Consider the following 19310-nt stretch of genomic DNA (forward strand, 5'->3'; position numbering starts at 1 on the left):
CTCGCTTTCTGTCTCTATGTCTGTCTCTGTCTGTCTGGCGAGCGCACGCGCCCTACAGCGAAAATCTCTCCAAAAAAAAAAAAAATATATATATATATATATAGCATCATTTCAAATGGAAATATTTTGAGAAAAGGACTAAGAGAATTCAGTCCACTCTTAGTAATTCAAATTTAGATGGTGCTGAGAAAGCTTAGAAAATGATATTGATTACTAACTACACCCATATCAGACATTTCACACATTCTTCTCCTACCAATTTAGTTAAGGAACGAATATCAACAATCTATCTGTTTGAACTTTACCAAGTCTCCCTTCCCACAGGATGATCCCTGAACTGTAAACCGTGGGGAGATGAAACGAATGCCTCCTCAAGTTTCCTTTTTATATATATAATCATGGGCCTCATAATGACATTTCAGTCAATGACAGACTGCTTATATGACAATGTTCCCACATGGGACACTTAGGTACCCCACATAAGTATACTCTATGATGTTCACACAATGATTACATTGTCTAACAAACATTTCTCAGAATGCATCCCTGTTCTTAAGCAATGCATAACTGTAGTTGGATGTATTTCTTTAATTTTTTTCTGGGTTATTTAAGAAATATTACAAAATTCCAGGGGTTGGTTCAATGACAATTCTAGAACAGAACAAATTTAACAGATATCCCTTTAAAAAGGTAACGTGATGTTATTTTTTTCTCATTGACTGAGAACCCAACTCTAAAAGATAATCTCATTCCTAATTTGTATCTATATATTCATTCAACAACTACTAAATGGATGCTTGGTATGTGCCAGCCATTGTTTCAGTAGGTCCTGGACAAAGACAAAAACCCCTACCTTCCTAGTAGTTCCTCCTCTACTGTCGAAATTAAAACTTCTATGTCTTTCAAAAAAAAGAAAAAGGGACCAGCAGTTAGAGTAATGGCTATGTCGCTGAACTCCCATGTAGCCGACTGTGGTTCGAGTCCCAGACCCAGTGGCTTAAACTCACGCCGGGTACGCCGGGTGCACGTGCGTGCGTGCCCAAGATCATGAGAGGAGAATGGAGGAGAAGGGATTGTACCGTGGCCATCCCCCCTGGGGGGTGATTTCTCATTTTCTGTCTCTCTCTTTCTCTTTCTGGTGAGTGCACCTGCCCTATAGCAAAAACCTCTCCAAAAACAAAACAAAACCAATAAAAAACTTATATGTCTTTCAGTGTTGAGTTCCTTTTTTTCTTTTTCTTTTTAAATTTGCCAGAGATTATATGTGCTTGCCAGTGAGGGAAGTGGGAAGAGTAAGAAAGCATAACCCAGAGGGCATGGTCATGCCTGAATCCCTTCCCCTCCATTTCTCCTTCCTTTGAGTATTATGGGCACCCACACCCACATACCTAGTGTGTTTCTCAAGCCATCAGGTCAGAGACTCAAAGTATATAGTCAGCCATGTGGGATCCAGCTGTCTTAATCACCAAGTCACAGGCTGGCCCCAGATTTGAGTTCATTTTATAAATAACAAAAATGCCGAGGTAGAAAAAGACTCATGGATCTTACTTCTCAATAATAAGAAAAGATTCAGAAAAGATTCAGATTTCTTAATGTAAGAAATGTTTCCTATTGCATAATATAAGTTATCAATGGAGACTTACTTACTTATCTTAATACTATGTATTTGTTCCAATCTGACTCGGAAAATTATAATTTGCCAAAATGAATGTTCTATGGCTTCTTTTTAAATAAATATAAATTTAAAAAAGGTTAGTAATCTTGACTGTGATAACAGCTTCATAGATGCATATACAATGCCACAGCATATGAATTATACATTTTTAATAGTGCAGTTTATTATATGCTCATTACACCTTTATAATCTTATTGTTTAAATGAGAGTCAATATAAAGAAAATATCAGATAAATAACTGTGTAGATGATACACTCAACATGGCAAACATTCTGAAGTCTGAGGATTCCAGCTTCAAGTTTCAAAGAGAACAAATGGCACAGCTATAATGGGTCCTTCTGTGTCCTGTCTTCTTCTAACCCAGGGTTCTTTTCACCTTACTAAATTATTTCTGTCAAGATAATAATAAATGGAACAATAAATGAAACACTTTCAAATTATAATGAAAAGTTTTTATAAAATAAAAACTTAATCCTAATTTATCTATTTAAATTTCAGATTTTTATAGACTGTGTCCTAAAAAAGGGCTTAAACTACATATGCTTTGCAATCTTGAAAAAAACTATGGTGTTCTGTGTACTACTCTCTCAACTTTTCTGTAAGTTTATAATTTTTAATAAGTTGGTGGAAGAGAGTCTTAATTTCTTATAGCAGTTTCTTCATTTCTAAAAAAAAGCTAATGCATTCAAAAAAGTTAACGTGTGGTATAGTGAGAAAGGGAACCAGACCTCACATGGCTGACTGTGGCTCAAATCCCAGCCCCAGCGGCTTGAAAAATCATGCTGGACATACATGTGTGCATGTCCAAAATCCCAACAGGATGGAGAAATTAAGAAAGGATTATGGCATGCCCACACCCCATTCAGGGGTGCTTTCTCCCTTGCCCTCTCTTTCTATCTCTGGTGAACAAACACCCTCCATCTCTTAGCAATTAAAAAAAAAAAAAAGGGCAAAAAATTGAAAGGGTTACAAATCCAAAGTTAAATTATGTTTCAGACCCTAGGTGTGTGCTAATTAGGTCTATGGTTTGGCTACAACAGGATTAAAATGCTCTACACTGATAATAATGATCCTTGACATTGGAGAATGTTACAGTAATTTAACATTTCATATGCAATGTGGCATCCTATACAGAGTATTGTTTCTATTTCCTGGCTCTATGAGGTTGCCAAAGTAGGCAATATCTCCAGAGTTTACAATGGAAGAAACTGAAGAAGTCAAGGATAAAATGACTTATCCAAGCTTTAGTACCAAGCTGGAGCTAGAACCCATATTTCTAATCCCCAAGCTTATGGATTTTCTCGTATGTCCTAGAAACACTACCTAGAAGTAAACTAATACCACAGCAGGTTTTATTGAAAAATGCATTCAGGTTCCACGCAATTTACAGAGGTGAACATTTTGAAAACATTATCCATTAGTATGTGATAACTGCTTAAGCTTCATCTATAACATGCACAGACAAGTTTCTTTAATCCTATCTATTTGGCGTATGAGCTAAAATTTGTTGCTATGTAAAGTAAATGTTTGTGGAAAAATGTAAAAATAAATAAATGAAAGAAAAAAAAAGAAAGAAAAGGCAAAAAAAAAAAAAATATATATATATATCCTATCTATTTAATGTCCAGTGAAATGGCACTATGGTTTTCTTAATGCCAGTGTTAGGATTTGAAATACTCCATAACTATCTCCAACTAGAGAAATTCAGAATAAGAGAATAGAATATGGCTAATAAATAGTTATGTGTAACATAAATCTTCTTGGAGCACTGCATAAATTTAACAAGACAATGAATACTAATGGGTAAGTCCTTATCTTCAACTTTGATATCAGAAATAACCAGGATCTCAGAACATTCTCTTCTGAAGAACCATTCTGCCAACAGCTCAACATTTTCTTTCCCCAAAACCACCCAGAACTGCTCAATGTGAGGTGTCAGTGTAAAAACTACACACAGACCCAGTCTCCAAATCACGGGAACACCACCAGTTTCTCCTCCTTCCTCTGGGCACCACACTTCTTAGAAGATGATATTACAACGCTGAGCCCCAAGCATCTCAGTCTGTTTGCGCTAGCACTCTACGAGTTCTTCAAAGACATGAACTGCGTTTTATTGAACCCATTTCCTCTTACTTCTTCCATTTCCACCAAACAAAAACATTGTCTGATTATAACATTAAGGCACTGCAGCTAGTGGCTAAGGCCACATGGAAGGTCCACATTCAGTTCTGGCCCAACCGAAATAAGCCTGGTGTGGTGGTATGCAGCTGTGATCCTAGCTAACTGGGAGGGTGGGGCAGAAAAATCACAACATGGGACCCTATCAAAAAATACCTCTTTCTGGGACCAGCAGTTAGTGTAATGGCTATGTCACTGGACTCCCACGTAGTCGACCGCGGTTCGCATCCCGGACCCGGTGGCTTAAAACTTATGCCGGGTGCATGTGCCTGTGTGCCCAAGATCCCGAGAGGAGAATGGAGGAGAAGGGATTGCAGCATGGCCTTCCCTCCTGGGGGGTGATTTCTCACTTTCTGTCTCTGTCTGTCTGGCAAGCCACAGGCCCTATAGTGAAAAACCTCTCAAAACAAAACAAAACAAAATAAAACCTATTTCTTATGGGGCCAGATAGGTGGTCTAGTTGGTAAAGTCCAACACTGTGTGAGGCAGTATGACATGGGGAAGTATTAAATGGGCAGTATTACATGGGGAAGTTCCTGGTTGGAGGAGAAGGGATTGCAGCATGGCCTTCCCTCCTGGGGGGTGATTTCTCACTTTCTGTCTCTCTGTCTCTGTCTGTCTGGCAAGCCACAGGCCCTATAGTGAAAAACCTCTCAAAACAAAACAAAACAAAATAAAACCTATTTCTTATGGGGCCAGATAGGTGGTCTAGTTGGTAAAGTCCAACACTGTGTGAGGCAGTATGACATGGGGAAGTATTAAATGGGCAGTATTACATGGGGAAGTTCCTGGTTCAGATCTGGGGACATCCCTAAGTATGTCAGGCACATGGTTCCTATGATCTAGGGCTGGCTGAAGGCTCAAGGGGAATTGTAGTATCAGGACACCTTTGGGGGTACACGCGCTCTCTCTCTTGCTGTCTTTCTCTTTCAAGAAAGATATAAATAAATAAAATAACACTTAGTTCTTACTCTTTATCGCCTCCTCTCACTGTTTTATAAAAATAAACTTTTTAAAATGTCATTCATTAGATGTTTAAATAAATGTTCAGAGGGAATCCAAGAGGGTATCTACTAAAACTTATTTTTGCTTCCTCCCCCCTCCAAATATAATGCCCATCTCACTGATGCATTAACCCTTTTATAGCATAACAAGTCTACTGAATGATTTCCAAACCTCTTAGGCCTCTGAAGACCTCCCAGTCTAACTTCCCAGCCTGCCACTTACTAGTTTCCTCACATACACCGCACTCAAAGTTCAAATCAACTTCTATGCATTCAAATATTTCATGAGGGCGTATAAAGGTAGGCCCTCCGGTGTACCAGACTCTATGTATCAGAAAAATGATGACTGAGCTCTAGCTGTTATCCTTAAGACAGCCCTCAGGTTCCTACATAGGCTCTCTGCTTCTCCACCTCCATGATGAAAATGATCTTGAATATATGAATTACTGTTATTTGCTCCTTGAAATGGAGTAGCTGTATCTAATTTATCTACACAATCACAAAGTCCACTGCACAGTAACATGCATACTTGAGCTGTTTGAAAATATATATTAACCAAATGAGTAGGTATAAGAAGTACTAACCATTTCATTCAGTACTTAAGAAAAGAAATAAAAGTCCAGTTAGCAGTCAGCTTCTGAAACCCATGCTAAATAACTCGAATCCACCTACCTTTAACCTTCTGGGCCCGTCTTTGGCAGAGCCCTTCCTTTTGCTTCTGGTTAACACAGTGATAACCTTATCCAATCCTCTTTCAAGGCTCCCAAACACTTTGGTTCCTCTTCTCTTTGGAGTATCCTCCAAATGTGCTAGGTTGAGATCCAGCTCCACTGAGTGGCACCTTAAAGAGAGAAATGAAGTATAAGTAGACCTGGGTCTTTTGCTGGTGGGTCCCACAGAGAGGAGCCATCGCCTGTCCTCCCAGCCATCTGCCATCTAATAAAACTATTCTCTCCCCCTTTTTAAACATAAAATATACAGAAACATTGAAAGAATAGTACAATGAACACACACATATCCTAGATTCAACACCTGTGAATATTTTGCCATACATTTTCTCTATGTACAAGGAGACTTATATATATGAGGAAGCTTCAAAAAGCTCCTGGGAAAATGGAATTAAAGTACAAGTATATTTTGGTGCAAAAATAGTTTGAGATGCATGCATGATTTGTCATAATACACAGTATCTATGAATTTTCTGATCTCCCTTGTAGATAATATAAACATTCAATATATGTATGAATTAGCTAAGTCATTTGAAAGTAACCCATCTGAAGATATAGTTACACTTCACTCTGAAACACTTCAGTACACTTCTCCAATGAATATTTTCTTATAGAACCACAATGCCATTGGTACATTGAGACAATTAATAATTTCATAGTATTATCTAATACCCAATTCACATTCTGGTTTCCACAAATAAATCATGCTTTAAGAAAATAGTGATGAAAAATAATGGCCACCTGTGTTGCAGAACTTTTTATATAAAAGAAGTGGGTTTTCTTTGAAACGGTAGTATGTTTACAACTGGGGGGCACTATCTGTTGGAAATCATCCCTGGGCGGGGGGGATGGCCATGCCGCAATCCCTTCTCCTCCATTCTCCTCTCAGGATCTTGGGCATGCATGCACACACACCCGGCATGAATTTAAGCCGCTGGGTCAGGACTTGAACCGCAGTCAACTACATGGGAATTCGGCGACATAGCCATTACGCTAACTGCTGGTCCCTGGATGTCTACTCTCTACTGGAAGAAGAGCAGAGAAAGATGGGCCTCAGACAGGGAACTCCATGGCTGGGGACAAGGCCACTGTCTTGCCAGTCTGCAGCACTTTTAAGTTAATATGCCAATCCTGATGGTGATCAGTTTCATGCTGCTACCTCATGAGGAAGGCAATGGTCGCAATTCCTATAATGGCCACAGACCATCCTCATACAAACAGTCTTTCCATCTCCAACAGAGCTTACATGATGGCTCACCTAAATCAGGTTTATCATATACAGAAAAAGAAATCTGGGTACATATACTAAAGATCAAAGAATCTAGAAAACTGAACACTTACCGTCTCTCAGGGCTAATGACACCTGTCATTAACTTGTTTGCTCCTGCTAAATGTACTGGTGTTTTAACGGGGGTTTCTTTCAGGCACTGGTTTCTAGCTATTAGAAAAACAACAAACACACACCATACTTAGCTGACATGCTACAATTCTGAAATTTCTATCAGCAATGAATATATCACCTCATTCACTGACTCATTAAAATATGTATTGGAATATTATACTCACTTGGCCAGTGATATTACAAGCTCTAATTCTTTAAAGAAATGTATCCATATGATTTATAATAAAAACAAACTCATTTGCCTTTGCATGTGAGGCTTTTTCTTCATTGCAAACTGAGGTCAGGCTTATGATTTCATTGCAAATAGCATGTGATAAAGACTTCATTATTACTGATTCTTCCTTCTATAAATAAAAAGCCAATCTATATTTATACAGGCTCAATTTATGCCTTTAATTGATACAATATTGAAAGGTGTTAATTCAATTCACAGTCCTATTCGACTTCCATTAGACAAAGAAATCAAACCCTATATAGGCTTCACAAAAGTTATTAAGAGTTGTGAGCTTTGGTTATTTTTTATAGTCCCTGTTCCAGGATGTTTTGTTTAATTCTGGGTAGGGTGTGTGCATTCTAGTTTGTAATAAATCTGGTTAACAAATCTAATAAACCTAATTAACCAAGCTGGTTACCACTTATTTTACTTTTTTTTTTTTTTTTTTTTTTGGGAGGTTTTTGCCTATGGGGACTGGGACTCCGCAGAATTTTTTTTTTTTTGAGAGGTTTTTGCTATAGGGCATGTGCACTCGCCAGAACGAGACAGAGACAGAAAGTGAGAAGTCACCCCCTGGGGGGATGGCCACACCACTATCCCTTCTCCTCCATTCTCCTCTCAGGATCTTGGTCACGCACGCACATGCACCCGGCATGAGTTTAAGCCACCGGGTCCGGGATTTAAACCATGGTCGAGTACATGGGAGTCCAGCGACATAACCATTACGCCAACTGCTGGTCCCTATTTGACTTTCTATTCATGATCTAAAAGTTGTATATATTTAGAGAGAATAACTCTCTTTATAGGAACAAAGATATGTCCAATTTTTAAAGAGAGACTGCTGGTTTGATTTTGTTTATGACTACTAAGTTCTATTGTCACCAGTTCCACAACAAGAAAATAAGAGCAATCGAAAATGTCTGTGAAAACTGTTTTCATCTTGGTATATCGAGAGCATCTACTACCATATATAGTTGTCCTTCAATAAATGGTCACTGACTGGACTGTACAAGAGTTACAAAAATGAAATGAATGTTTATGTCAAAAATAACTAACAGAGAAGGTAAAATGCACTAATAGAAGCTATCAATTGTGGCTTCAGCCACTTGCTCCCTTAGGCAGCTCTTATATTTAAAGAAAAATGGCTGATAATAGCTTTTGACCAACACTATTTCACAGGGACAAGATATGTAAACGAATGATACTTCAAGATTATAAAATAAATTCCAAGTTATCCATATTTCAAAACTCTCAAAAATATATAAAAAATTAAAAAATACCAGGTCAGCAGGTGGCATGGTGGTTAAGGCACTGGCTCCCACATTGGCTGATTGCATTTTTCAAGTCCTGGACCCAGCAGCTTGAAAAACACACTGGGTACATGTGTATGCATCCCCTATAATACCAAGAAAACAGAGGAGAGGGAACTGCAGCATGGCCATGCCCCATTGGAGACAATTTCTCACTTTCTCTCTGTCTCTCTGCCTGGTAAGTGCACACATCCTATAACAAAAATCTTTTTTAAAAAATATTAAAAATATCAACAAAAGAAGGAACTATATAATTGAAAGGTTTAAAACAAAACATAAACCCTGAATAAGCTAAGGTGAGCTATGGTCATCTTATCTCCCTGTCTGACTCCTAAATTCAAAGAACCCTATAGTTATTTTAAGAGAAGTAGCAAAAGAAAAAGGGACCCCCCACACACACACATAGGGAAAAGATAAAACAACAGCTACTGTTGAGGTCCTACTGTGTGCAGATATTATCATAGCAATCATAGGCACACCAACAAGGCCTAATAATGCTGCAATCCTTTTTTTCTCCAAATCTCCATTAAGTCAACATCCTGGTGTTTTCCAAGTTGACGAGGCCGAATCTTGAACCCCAGTTGGCCACATGGGTTCTGAATTCCTTTGCACCGTGCTGGATGTGTATGCATGTATTTCATTAAAGAATTATTTTATTTAATTTTATTTATTTATTTTTATTTTTAATTTGACCAGAGAGGGACAGACAGGAAGAGAGAGTAAGTGAGAAAGCAAGTCGCCAGGTCTAGTACTCCAACCTCAGTTGTCCACATGGGAGCCCAGTGCCCTTAACCACCATGCCACCTGCCAGCCCCACGCCATGCTATATTTTAAGAGGCACACCGACAATGTGTCTAGATGAGGTCAGCAATTAAAACAGTGACATATCATAAATGAAACAATTTAAACAACTGGTGATAATTAATTGAAGAAGAAACCAAGGGAATGAGAGTTGTGACATATGCACAGAGATATCTAGAAGGGCATCAAAGATGTCCTCTGTCTACTAGGTAAGGGCAATACAACAGGACAGAACTAGAGGTTCTGATGAGTAGGAAGGACTCTGGCTTGTGTCATCAGAAGTAGAGATAACTGGGCTTCCTTCTCTCTTCCTCAATGCTGCCTGTCGAGGTGGTGGCCATCTACCCGCCATTGTAGCTGCCCTCAAACCCCTTATGAAGCCCAAGATCGTCAAAAAGAAGACCAAGAAGTTCATTCAGCACCAGTCAGACTGATACGTCAAAATTAAGTGCAACTGGCGGAAACCCAGAGATATTGACAACAGGGTGCGGAGGAGATTCAAAGGCCAGATCTTGGGATCTTGAACATGCGTGCACATGTGCCCGGCGTGAGTTTAAGCCACCAGGTCCAGGACTCGAACTGTGGTCAACTACTTGGGAGTCCAGCAATGTAGCCATTACACCAACTGTTAGCCCCCCAGCATGTTCTTTAAAGTGCCAAGGCTAGGACTTGAACCTTAATCAGTCATGTGGGATCTAGCTTCCTCTGCATAGCACTTAATCACTATGCTAGAGTCAGTCCTGCCTTCTAGTTTTGATAGTCTATCATGCTATAATTAAAGCTATTAAGTGGAAAAAAAAAAAGAAAAGCTTAATTATCATTTAAGAAAAAAATCAGAAATTGATTAAATATATACTTTCATTTCAACTAATGCAAACAAAAGATGATAAAAAAAATTTATTTGCAGAAAATCCTGAAAATGTTAGTAATTTCTTTTTTCTTTAAAAAAAAAAAAGCACGCTATAGTCCACGGCATGGTAGTTAAGGCTAATGGATCCCCCATGGCCAACTGTGCAGTTCAAGTTTTGAAGCTGGTGGCCTGAGAAACAACCTGGGCACATGTGCGTACCTGTTCAAATATCCCAACAGGAGGGAGAAACGGAGAAGGAATTATGGTATGACTATTCCCCATTGCACGTGCTTTCTCATCTTCCCTCGTTCTCTGTCTGTCTCTGGTAAGCACATGTGCTCTCTGTGAATTTTTTTTTTTTTTTAAAAGCACTCTACAGTAGTAAAGGAATCACTAGGTGTTGTTTTGTTTTGTTTTTCCTTGTTGCCAGAAGGTATATATGCTCATAGGGGATGGAGAAGGAAGCACACCCCAACAGGGCACCATCATACTGCAATCCTTTTTCTTCCATGTCTCTTTCCATTCAGGATTTTTGACACGGGTACACACAAACACACACACACGCAATGTGTTTTTCAAACCACCAGGGCCAAACTGCAGGATTCAAACTGCAGTTAGCCATGTGGGATTTGGCTCCCGATGCACAGTACTTAACCACTGCGGAACTGGGCCAGCCCAATACTAGCAATTTCTGATCTGCATATATTTATTTAACATGGGGGGAAAAAAAAGACAAGACATTTGAAGCTGTTTACCACTGCTTAGTTCACTTAGCAAATACCTTTTGAGGGTGTAGTGTAATGATTTGGAGTAGTGAGTCTCTCTCTTTTATGCAGGTTCTTATTAACTGGAGTCTTTGGCTCAGGAAATACAAAGTCCTCTTCATTCTTTACAGCAGACTTGGGAGTATATACATTCTCTTTGTTCTTCGATTTATTTGCAGATGTTCTACATAATACTGGAGTTAATGACTTAGATTCCAGACCATTTGATTCTGTCCAATGCTTGGTAAACTGGAAAAAAAGTTACTGGATAAAGCACACTGAAGAAGAAAAGTCCATTTCTTTCAACATGCCTTAATCATTTGCAAATTACATTTCACTGTCTGTGTTAAACGTAATGTTATCAAAAGGATATTATGGGCAATATCAGGAAATTTGAAAATGTACATTCAGTTCTCTTTATTTCATGTAAATCTCTTTGTTCTGTTCTATGGACAAATAATTTCCAAGGTGGTTCAGGCCAAGTGTTCTGATATACTCAGGACTCTAGGCTATACTGAGAATGGACACAAACAAAACCCTAAGAAATGCTTCCCAGACCTAAATTGCCGTGGTATACCTCTAATATATAATTAAAAAATAAAAATTTAGTCAATGATTGGAAGGAAAAACATGTTAAAATATTCTATCAGAAGTGTTGAGTAAAAAAACATTTCTTAATACTTTTAAATTTATGGTTGAACTTGAAAAAAAGAAAGGAAAATCCTCAGAGGTCAAACTAAAAGCAGGAGCAAGAATCTGAAGATTTAAGCAAGGTTGAATCTATCTGCTACCCTCAGGGCATCTACTATATCTCTGACAACCTATAGGATGGGTTTTAACAGACACAGAAGCCCTAGGCCTATGCAAGGTGGTAAATTAGATGCAAAATTCCCATGTAAAGTTAGAAAGAGCTATAACTAAAGTGAAAGGATGAATTAAAAAATACCTGCCCTTTGGGACCAGTGGATGGTATAATGGTTATGTCACTGGACTCCCACGTAGTTGACCTCAGTTTGAGTCCCAGACTCAGCAGCTTCAACTCATGCTGAACACATGTCACGCATGCCCAAAATCCCGAGGAGAGAATGGCAGAGAAAGGACTGCGGCATGGCCATCCCCCTTGAGGGGGTGATTTCTTGCTTTTTATCTCTGTCTCTCTCTCTATCTCTCTAACAAGCGCACATGCCCCATAGTAAAAAAAATCTCTCAGGACCAGCAGTTGGCGTAATGGCTATGTCACTGGATTCCCATGTAGTCGACTGCGGTTTGAGTCCCAGACCTAGTGGCTTAAACTCACGCCAGGCCCGTGTGCGTGTGTGCTCAAGATCCCAAGAGGAGAATGGAGGAGAAGGGATTGCAGTGTGGCCATCCCCCGGGGGGGGGATTTCTCACTTTCTATTTCTCTGTCTCTCTCTGTCTTTCTGGCGAGCACACACACCCTATAGCAAAAACCTCTCCAAAAAAAATATCTCTCTCTTGGGACCAGCAGTTAGCATAGCTGGTTCACATGCCTGGCACGCGTGTGTGTGTCCAAGATCCCATGGAAAGGACGGAGGAGAAGGGATTGTGGCGTGACCATCCATCCCCCTTGGGGGGGGTGATTTCTCATCTTCTGTCTCTGTTTCTCTCTGTCTTTCTGGCGAGTACACGTGCCCGATAGCAAAAACCTCTCCCCCCCACAAAAAAAAAGGGAAAATAAATGAATGAATAAATCAAATTAAACAAATAATTCTAACCAAAAAAATAAAAGAAATGAGACTATGAAGAAGGTCCTAACAGATTTGAAAATAATAATAAACCTAAGAATAAACCTTACTCATAATCAAAAAATAATAATAAACATAAACCTCTGGAAAGTTTTTAAAAAACCATAATGATAAAAAAGAGGACATGTCAAATAACAGACTAGATAGAAATGAAAAGATAATTGTTAACTGGGAAGATAAATCAGAAACAATTATCCAGAATACAGCCAACAGAGAAAAAGCTATGGGACATGTGAAAAATGATTTAAGGTAAATGGAAAATGAAATGAGATGATCTAACATATGTCTACTCTAAATTCCACAGACATAATAATGACAAGGAAAAGGAGTAATTATCAAATAATTTTCCCAAAATTTATTAAAAATTCAAACCCACATACATATGAAACATAATGAGTCAGGCCAAAGAGAAAGAAATCCATGTCTGCCCTTACCTTACCAGGCTGTACAACTCTAGAGGAACCTCCCACACAGATACTGTGTGAATGGTGTGTGTTCCCTGGAGTTGTGCAATGCAGTAGCCCTAACGATAAAACCACAGAAACAAAGAGAAGGTTCCTAGTGGAGCCAGAGAAAAGAGAAAGACTAACTAGAAAGGAGCTAGACCAAAAATGACATCTCAGAAGCAACAAGAGAAGAAGCGAGCAGAGCAATATCCTCCATAATTTCCTGTGAGTGCACAAAGATCTCAAAATACAAAGCTACGAAAAGCACAGAACTAATGCTGGGCATATCAGCAGCATGTAATCTAAGAGAGGCAACTGGAGATTAGGTGTTCTAAAAACTTCCTATTGTAAAGACACAGGTGAATTTTAGAAGTGGTTAAATTAAATGTCACATACAAAATTTAGAGTAAATTGTAAAAAAACAGAAATAAAACAGAAACCAATGGGATGAAAATTAACATAAAAATATAAAATAAGGGAAAATATAAAACAAAATATAAAATACAATGGTAGCACATGATAAATACATTATTCATCAAAATAAGCTGGTTAAGTTCTCAATTTAAAAGACAAAGATTTTCAGTTTACATAACAAATCTAGCTATATGTTATTTTTAAGAGAGGGTCCTAAAATGTAAGCGTATGAAAGGCTCCATTGGTTTATTTGTAATAATACCACAGTTCTTACATCTGGTTGGCCAACCTCCTTCCATTTTCCTCTTTGTTAGGAATATTTTTAGCTATTCTCATCCCTTTGTGCTTCCATGCCTATACTTTTTAAAGAAATTTTTCCTATATGCCACATGTGTTAACTGGAGAGACAAAGAGAGACAGAGCAAGAAATCACCCCTTGGGGATATGGCCAAGCCACAATCCTTTCTCCTCCATTCTCCTCTTGGGATCTTGGGCATGCACGCACAGGCACTTGGCATGAGTTTGAAGCCATAGAGTCCAGGACTCAAATCATGGCCAACCACATGGAGTCCAGCAATGATATAGTTATGCCATCTGCTGGTCCCTCGACTCCTAAACTTTAGAATCATTTTGACATGTTTCAAAAATATGTGAAAGCAGAAATTACATCCATCTTAAGAAGTCTATTTGAGGGGCCAGCAGATGGTGTAATGGTTATGTTGCTGGACTCTTAAGTGGTCAAGACCGCGGTTTGAGCCCCAGACCCGAACTCAGAACTTACACCTCGTGCATGTGCGTGCATGCCCAAGATCCCAAGAGGAGAATGGAGAGGGGACTGTGGCATGGCCATCACCTCTGGGTGGTGACTTCTTGCTTCCTGTCTCTCTGTCTCTGTCTCTCCAATGAATGCTCACACCCTTATGGCAGGGGAAAAAAAAAAAGTCACTTTGAAAAATATTAAAATTTATAACTTCAAATCTCCCTCTCCATAAACAAGTATACCTCTGTTCTTTTAGAACTCTGTGTTAGGCAAGGATCACAGCATTTGTTCAAGAAAAATAGCTAAGAAGGAGCTGAACTCCGGAATTTTAACTTGTCCCATTCCCATTGCCTTCTCTCCAGATCTGTAACAGCATCCGAAACCAACAGCCCCCAATTACTATGAAACTAGGGAGTCACCGGAAGGGGCAGAAGGACAGAGTTCTTCCAAAGCATTATACTCAGAGCACTGTCATTATTTGACCTGCTTGGTAGTTGCCGGGAAAACTCCACTTTCTTTGGCCTTATTCAGAGCCTGCTCAGTGTAAACAGCTTTTTTTCCAGAGGTCTGTTAAAAACAAGTAGAGGCGGGCTAGTAGGTGGCGTAGACGATAAAGGCACTGGTTATGGCCGGCCACGGTTTGAGTCCTGGACCTGACAGCTTATTTTCTCACCTGCTCTCTCTCTTGCTCTGTCTCTCTCTGATAAATGCATGTGTTCTATAGCAAATTAGAAAGAAATAATATTAAATAAAATTAAATAAATAATTCTTAAAACAACAACAACAATTAGAGGTAATTTATTTTTTAGCCAGTGGCGTGGTAGTTAAGGCAGCTGGTGCATTTGTGTCCCAAATCCCAAAAGTAGAGAGATGGAGAAGGGACCGTGGCATTACCATCCCCCATAGGAGGTGCTTTCTCACATTCCTTCTCTCTCTATCTCTCTGGCAAATTCATGTACCCTCTAACAAAATTTTAAAAATAAAAAATATTCTCCAAAATAGAATCTTGACTTTAACATGAGAGAAATTGACTTCCCTTTCATTCATATTCCAATAATTTCTCGTTAATGTTTTCAGAAGTTTAGAGATTTGTTAAATTTGCAAGAACACATCTCACTTCATGTTAGTTCAGTTATTTTCACAATTGAGATAATATACTCTGCTTTAAATAACAATAAAAGATGACCAACCTGTGGTGTTTGGGGCGTAGCCACACCCATTGATGAACTGTCTTCACACCAGTCATAGTCTATTAATCCATCCGTATAATTTTTATCACTAGTGGCCACATCTTCCAGACTCAGATTCTTTGACTATTTAATTAGAAGACAAAAGAACTTAAGAGAGAATAGTACCATGATGATAGTCCTGCTCGACTCTCTGATGGTGCTATCTTCCATTCTCTAAAGCCCCTCAACACACGTCTGGCTACTTATCCGGCCCCGTCATCCACTACAGTGTAGTGATATCTGTGTGTTCATCATGCCTCGACTTGACAGCTACAGAGCAAGTACCACACTGTGTATAGATCTGTTTCCCAAGAGCCTAGCACGAGGTCTGATAATGCTGACGATGTTGCTAGTGATACGGTCTCTAGTGATTCCTGGCTCAGATTGTATTGTTGCTTCGCTGAAAACAACTGATTGATAGTTCAGGATTACTTATTTTCTTAGAAACAATACCCCAGAGAAAAACAGTGATTCTATCAAGAGGGAAAACAGTACAAAGAAATTATGTGGCCTGTTTCACGTCTCAGTGATTTGCTTAAAGTTCAGAAAAGAACCCCAAATTTTATTTTTACTTCATTTCTTGTCATTAAAATGTCTATCTGCTATAAAAATTGATTCAATAAGACTGCCCAAATATTTAAACTCAGTATGTAGTAGGCAGAAAATAAGAGTGAATATCTTCCCAGATAGTTCCTATTTGGATACTTTACGGATCATGTAAGCAGATCAGCTGAGACACAAGAAATGCTTCTTAGGTATTACGAACTTAAAATCTTAGCTCAAAGTTATTCTAAGTATAGAGAAATCTAATCGCTTTCTACAAGTATTTTCATCAGAAGCAAAGTTCCATGCATTTGAGTCTTCCTGGACCCAAATGTGTTACTTGATCTGGAAGTTTAAAGGGTCTGGCAATGTGGGCAGGATGGGTGATGGGTTGATTCATGAAATCCACAGGCAATATATCTGCTTCAAAATTGGGTATTCAGCAGCTCAATAAAATGCCCCAGGAAGAGATCAGAAAACCATCCCCAGAATAAGATGATCTCACTTCAGAGATTTCTTTACATAATGGCAGCTTACATATTTAGTTCTTAGCTTAGTCAAAAGACAAACTAGGGGGAAAGAAGCAGGCAGAGGTTAGGTCTGACAGGGACAGATCCCACTATACCCATAGCATATGACTGAGAGGTGTCAAAAAAAGATCTAAATGAGATGTGAAAAGAATTTAGGGGGAAAGAGGGTTTCAGCAAGAGACTGTGAAAGAAATGGCATTTTAACTTTAAAAAAAAAAAAAAAAATACAGTTTTGAGACGAAAAGAAAAAAAAAAATCACCTCATCCACAGAATCATTTTTTTGGAATTCCATAAAGATGGCTAATTCTGGGGGACCCGCAGTTGGCATAGTGGCTATGTCACTGGACTCCCATGTGGTCAACCACGGTTCGAGTCCCAGACCTGGTGGCTTAAACTCACGCCAGGCGTGTGTGCATGTGTGCCCAAGATCCTGAGAGAATGGAGGAGAAGGGATTGCAGCGTGACCATCCCCCCTGGGGGGTTATTTCTTGCTTTCTGTCTCTCTGTCTCTCTCTGTCTTTCTGGTGAGCACATGCGCCCTATAGCAAAAACCTCTCCAAAAAGATGGCTAATTCTCTCCAAAGATTAAAAAGGTTCAGCTTCCTAGTGCTAAAATAATTTAAATTGTAATCCAAATTAATCTGAGGGAAGATCATGTTACAAAATCCCACACCCATCTAGTAAAGTACACAAAGATTCACACAGAAAGCAGACTAATGAGAGCACTTAGGGATGACATGGCGCTTCCAAACATGTAAAGCTTCTCTACCATTATCAATGTCCTTGACAAGGGAAAGAAAGATAACAACATAGAGAAAAATAATTGGTTACAACTGACTTTGATAAAAGGAATTCAAGTTGCATGAGCTCAAGCTACTGCTGCTCAAAACAAATAACAAACTTAAACCATGCACAAAAATATCATGAGCTTCATTAAATATTTCACATATCAAGTAGAATATATTCTACTTTAACACGTTTTATTCTCAACAATTAAAAAAAAAACTTCTAATTCATTAATACTGTATCAGTTAAAAGCTCCTGTATTTACACAAATTATATAAGCTAATAAATTTAAAAAGAGAAAAATAACACTAAAATATTAACTATCATCTGTAGGTAGGAGTTTCATAAGTAAATTCCATTTTCCTTTTAGCTCATCTGTGGCATGAAATATTTCTGTAACAATTAGGAACTGCCATAAATAAATTGATAGATAGGTAGATAGATAGATAGACCCAAAGGGATCAGAAGATAGTGTAATGGTTATGTTGCTGGATGCTCACACAGTCAACTGTGCTGAGTACTAGACCTAGAGACTTAAAATTCATGCTGGGCATATGTGCATGCATGCCTAATATCCTGAGAAGAGAATGGATAAGGGATTGCAGCATGGCCATCCCCACCCCCGAGGGGGGTGAGTTCTGCTTTCTGTCTCTCTGTCTCTGTCTCCAGCGAATGGCCGCACCCTATAACAAAAATCTCTAAAAAATAAGTAAATATGGGGCCAGCGGATGGCATGACTGGACTCCCACATGGCAACCACAGTTCAAGTCCTGGACCTTGTGGCTTGCTTTCTCATTTTCTCTCTCTCTCTTTCTGTTCCTGTCTGTCAGATTAAAAATAAATAAATAAACTAAATAAAGTTAAATAAAATCATTCTTTAAAGAAGTAAATAAGGTACCAGAATGCTATGTCACTGGACTCCCATGTAGTCGACCATGGTTCGAGTCCCAGACCTGGGACTTAACTGACACTGGGCATGTGTATGTATGCCCAAGATCCTGAGAGAAGAATGGAGGAGAAGGGATTGTGGCGTGGCCATCTCCCCCTGGGGGGTGATTTCTTAATGTCTCTCTCTGTCTTTCAGGCTAGTGCACGCGCCCTGTAGCAAAAAGTCTCTCCAAAAAAAAAATGTAAATAATTAGGAATTGGTTTTGTGGGGGAAAAATAAGGTGTGGGAAAGTAGGGTAGAGGGTTTTGTTTTTTTTTTTTTAAGAGGTTTTCGCTATAGGGCGCGTGCGCTTGCCAGACAGACAGAGAGAGACATAGAGACAGAAAGTGAGAAATCACCCCCCAGAGGGGATGGTCACGCCGCAATCCCTTCTCCTCCATTCTCCTCTTGGGATCTTGGGCACGCACGCACACGCGCCCGGCGTGAGTTTTAAGCCACAGGGTCCGGGATGTGAACCACAGTCGACTACGTGGGAGTCCAGTGACATAGCCATTACACTAACTTCTGGTTCCCAAGTAGGGTAGAAGTTTTTAAAATGACATGTTGGGCTGGCCCCATAGTATAGTGGCTAAGAGCTCTGCATAGCAAACTGAATCCTACATGGCCAACTATGGTACTAATCCCAGCACTGACAGCTTAAAAACCATACCGGATGCATGTGTGTGCATGCCCCAAATCCTGACAGGTAGGAAGAAAAGGACTGTAACGTGACCATAGTCCCTTGCAGAGGAAGTGATGCATTATCTCTCTCCGACAAGCACACGCACCCTCTGGCTTAATTAATTAATTAAAATAAAATGTTACAATAATATTAAAACTTTAGAGTTCATGTTCAGAAATTCCCATTTTTCTCATCAACAAAATAAGCAAATAAAAGTTCAAATTGTATAGTATCTTGCCTCCAACTCCTTAATACCAGTCAGTTAACTTTCCTGGTGGTAGATCTACTCATGAACAGGG

The 19310-nt window shown here is 39.1% G+C and overlaps 1 protein-coding gene across 2 annotated transcripts in view; it reads right to left on the reverse strand.

Moving 5' to 3' along the window:
* The window catches only part of MELK (maternal embryonic leucine zipper kinase), a 90537-nt gene that overhangs the window by 5951 nt on the left and 65276 nt on the right, over nucleotides 1-19310 (reverse strand). For both annotated transcript variants that reach the window (XM_006143747.3, XM_006143746.3), the window contains 4 exons: nucleotides 15503-15625; nucleotides 10944-11175; nucleotides 6927-7023; nucleotides 5530-5698 (listed from right to left, as the gene is read on the reverse strand). In XM_006143747.3, the coding sequence (XP_006143809.1) occupies nucleotides 5530-5698; nucleotides 6927-7023; nucleotides 10944-11175; nucleotides 15503-15625 (621 nt within the window). The remainder of the gene's footprint in view (nucleotides 1-5529; nucleotides 5699-6926; nucleotides 7024-10943; nucleotides 11176-15502; nucleotides 15626-19310) is intronic.

Source organism: Tupaia chinensis, unplaced genomic scaffold, assembly GCF_000334495.1.
Source record: "Tupaia chinensis unplaced genomic scaffold, TupChi_1.0 Scaffold000104_1, whole genome shotgun sequence".
Taxonomy (NCBI): Eukaryota; Metazoa; Chordata; class Mammalia; order Scandentia; family Tupaiidae; genus Tupaia; species Tupaia belangeri.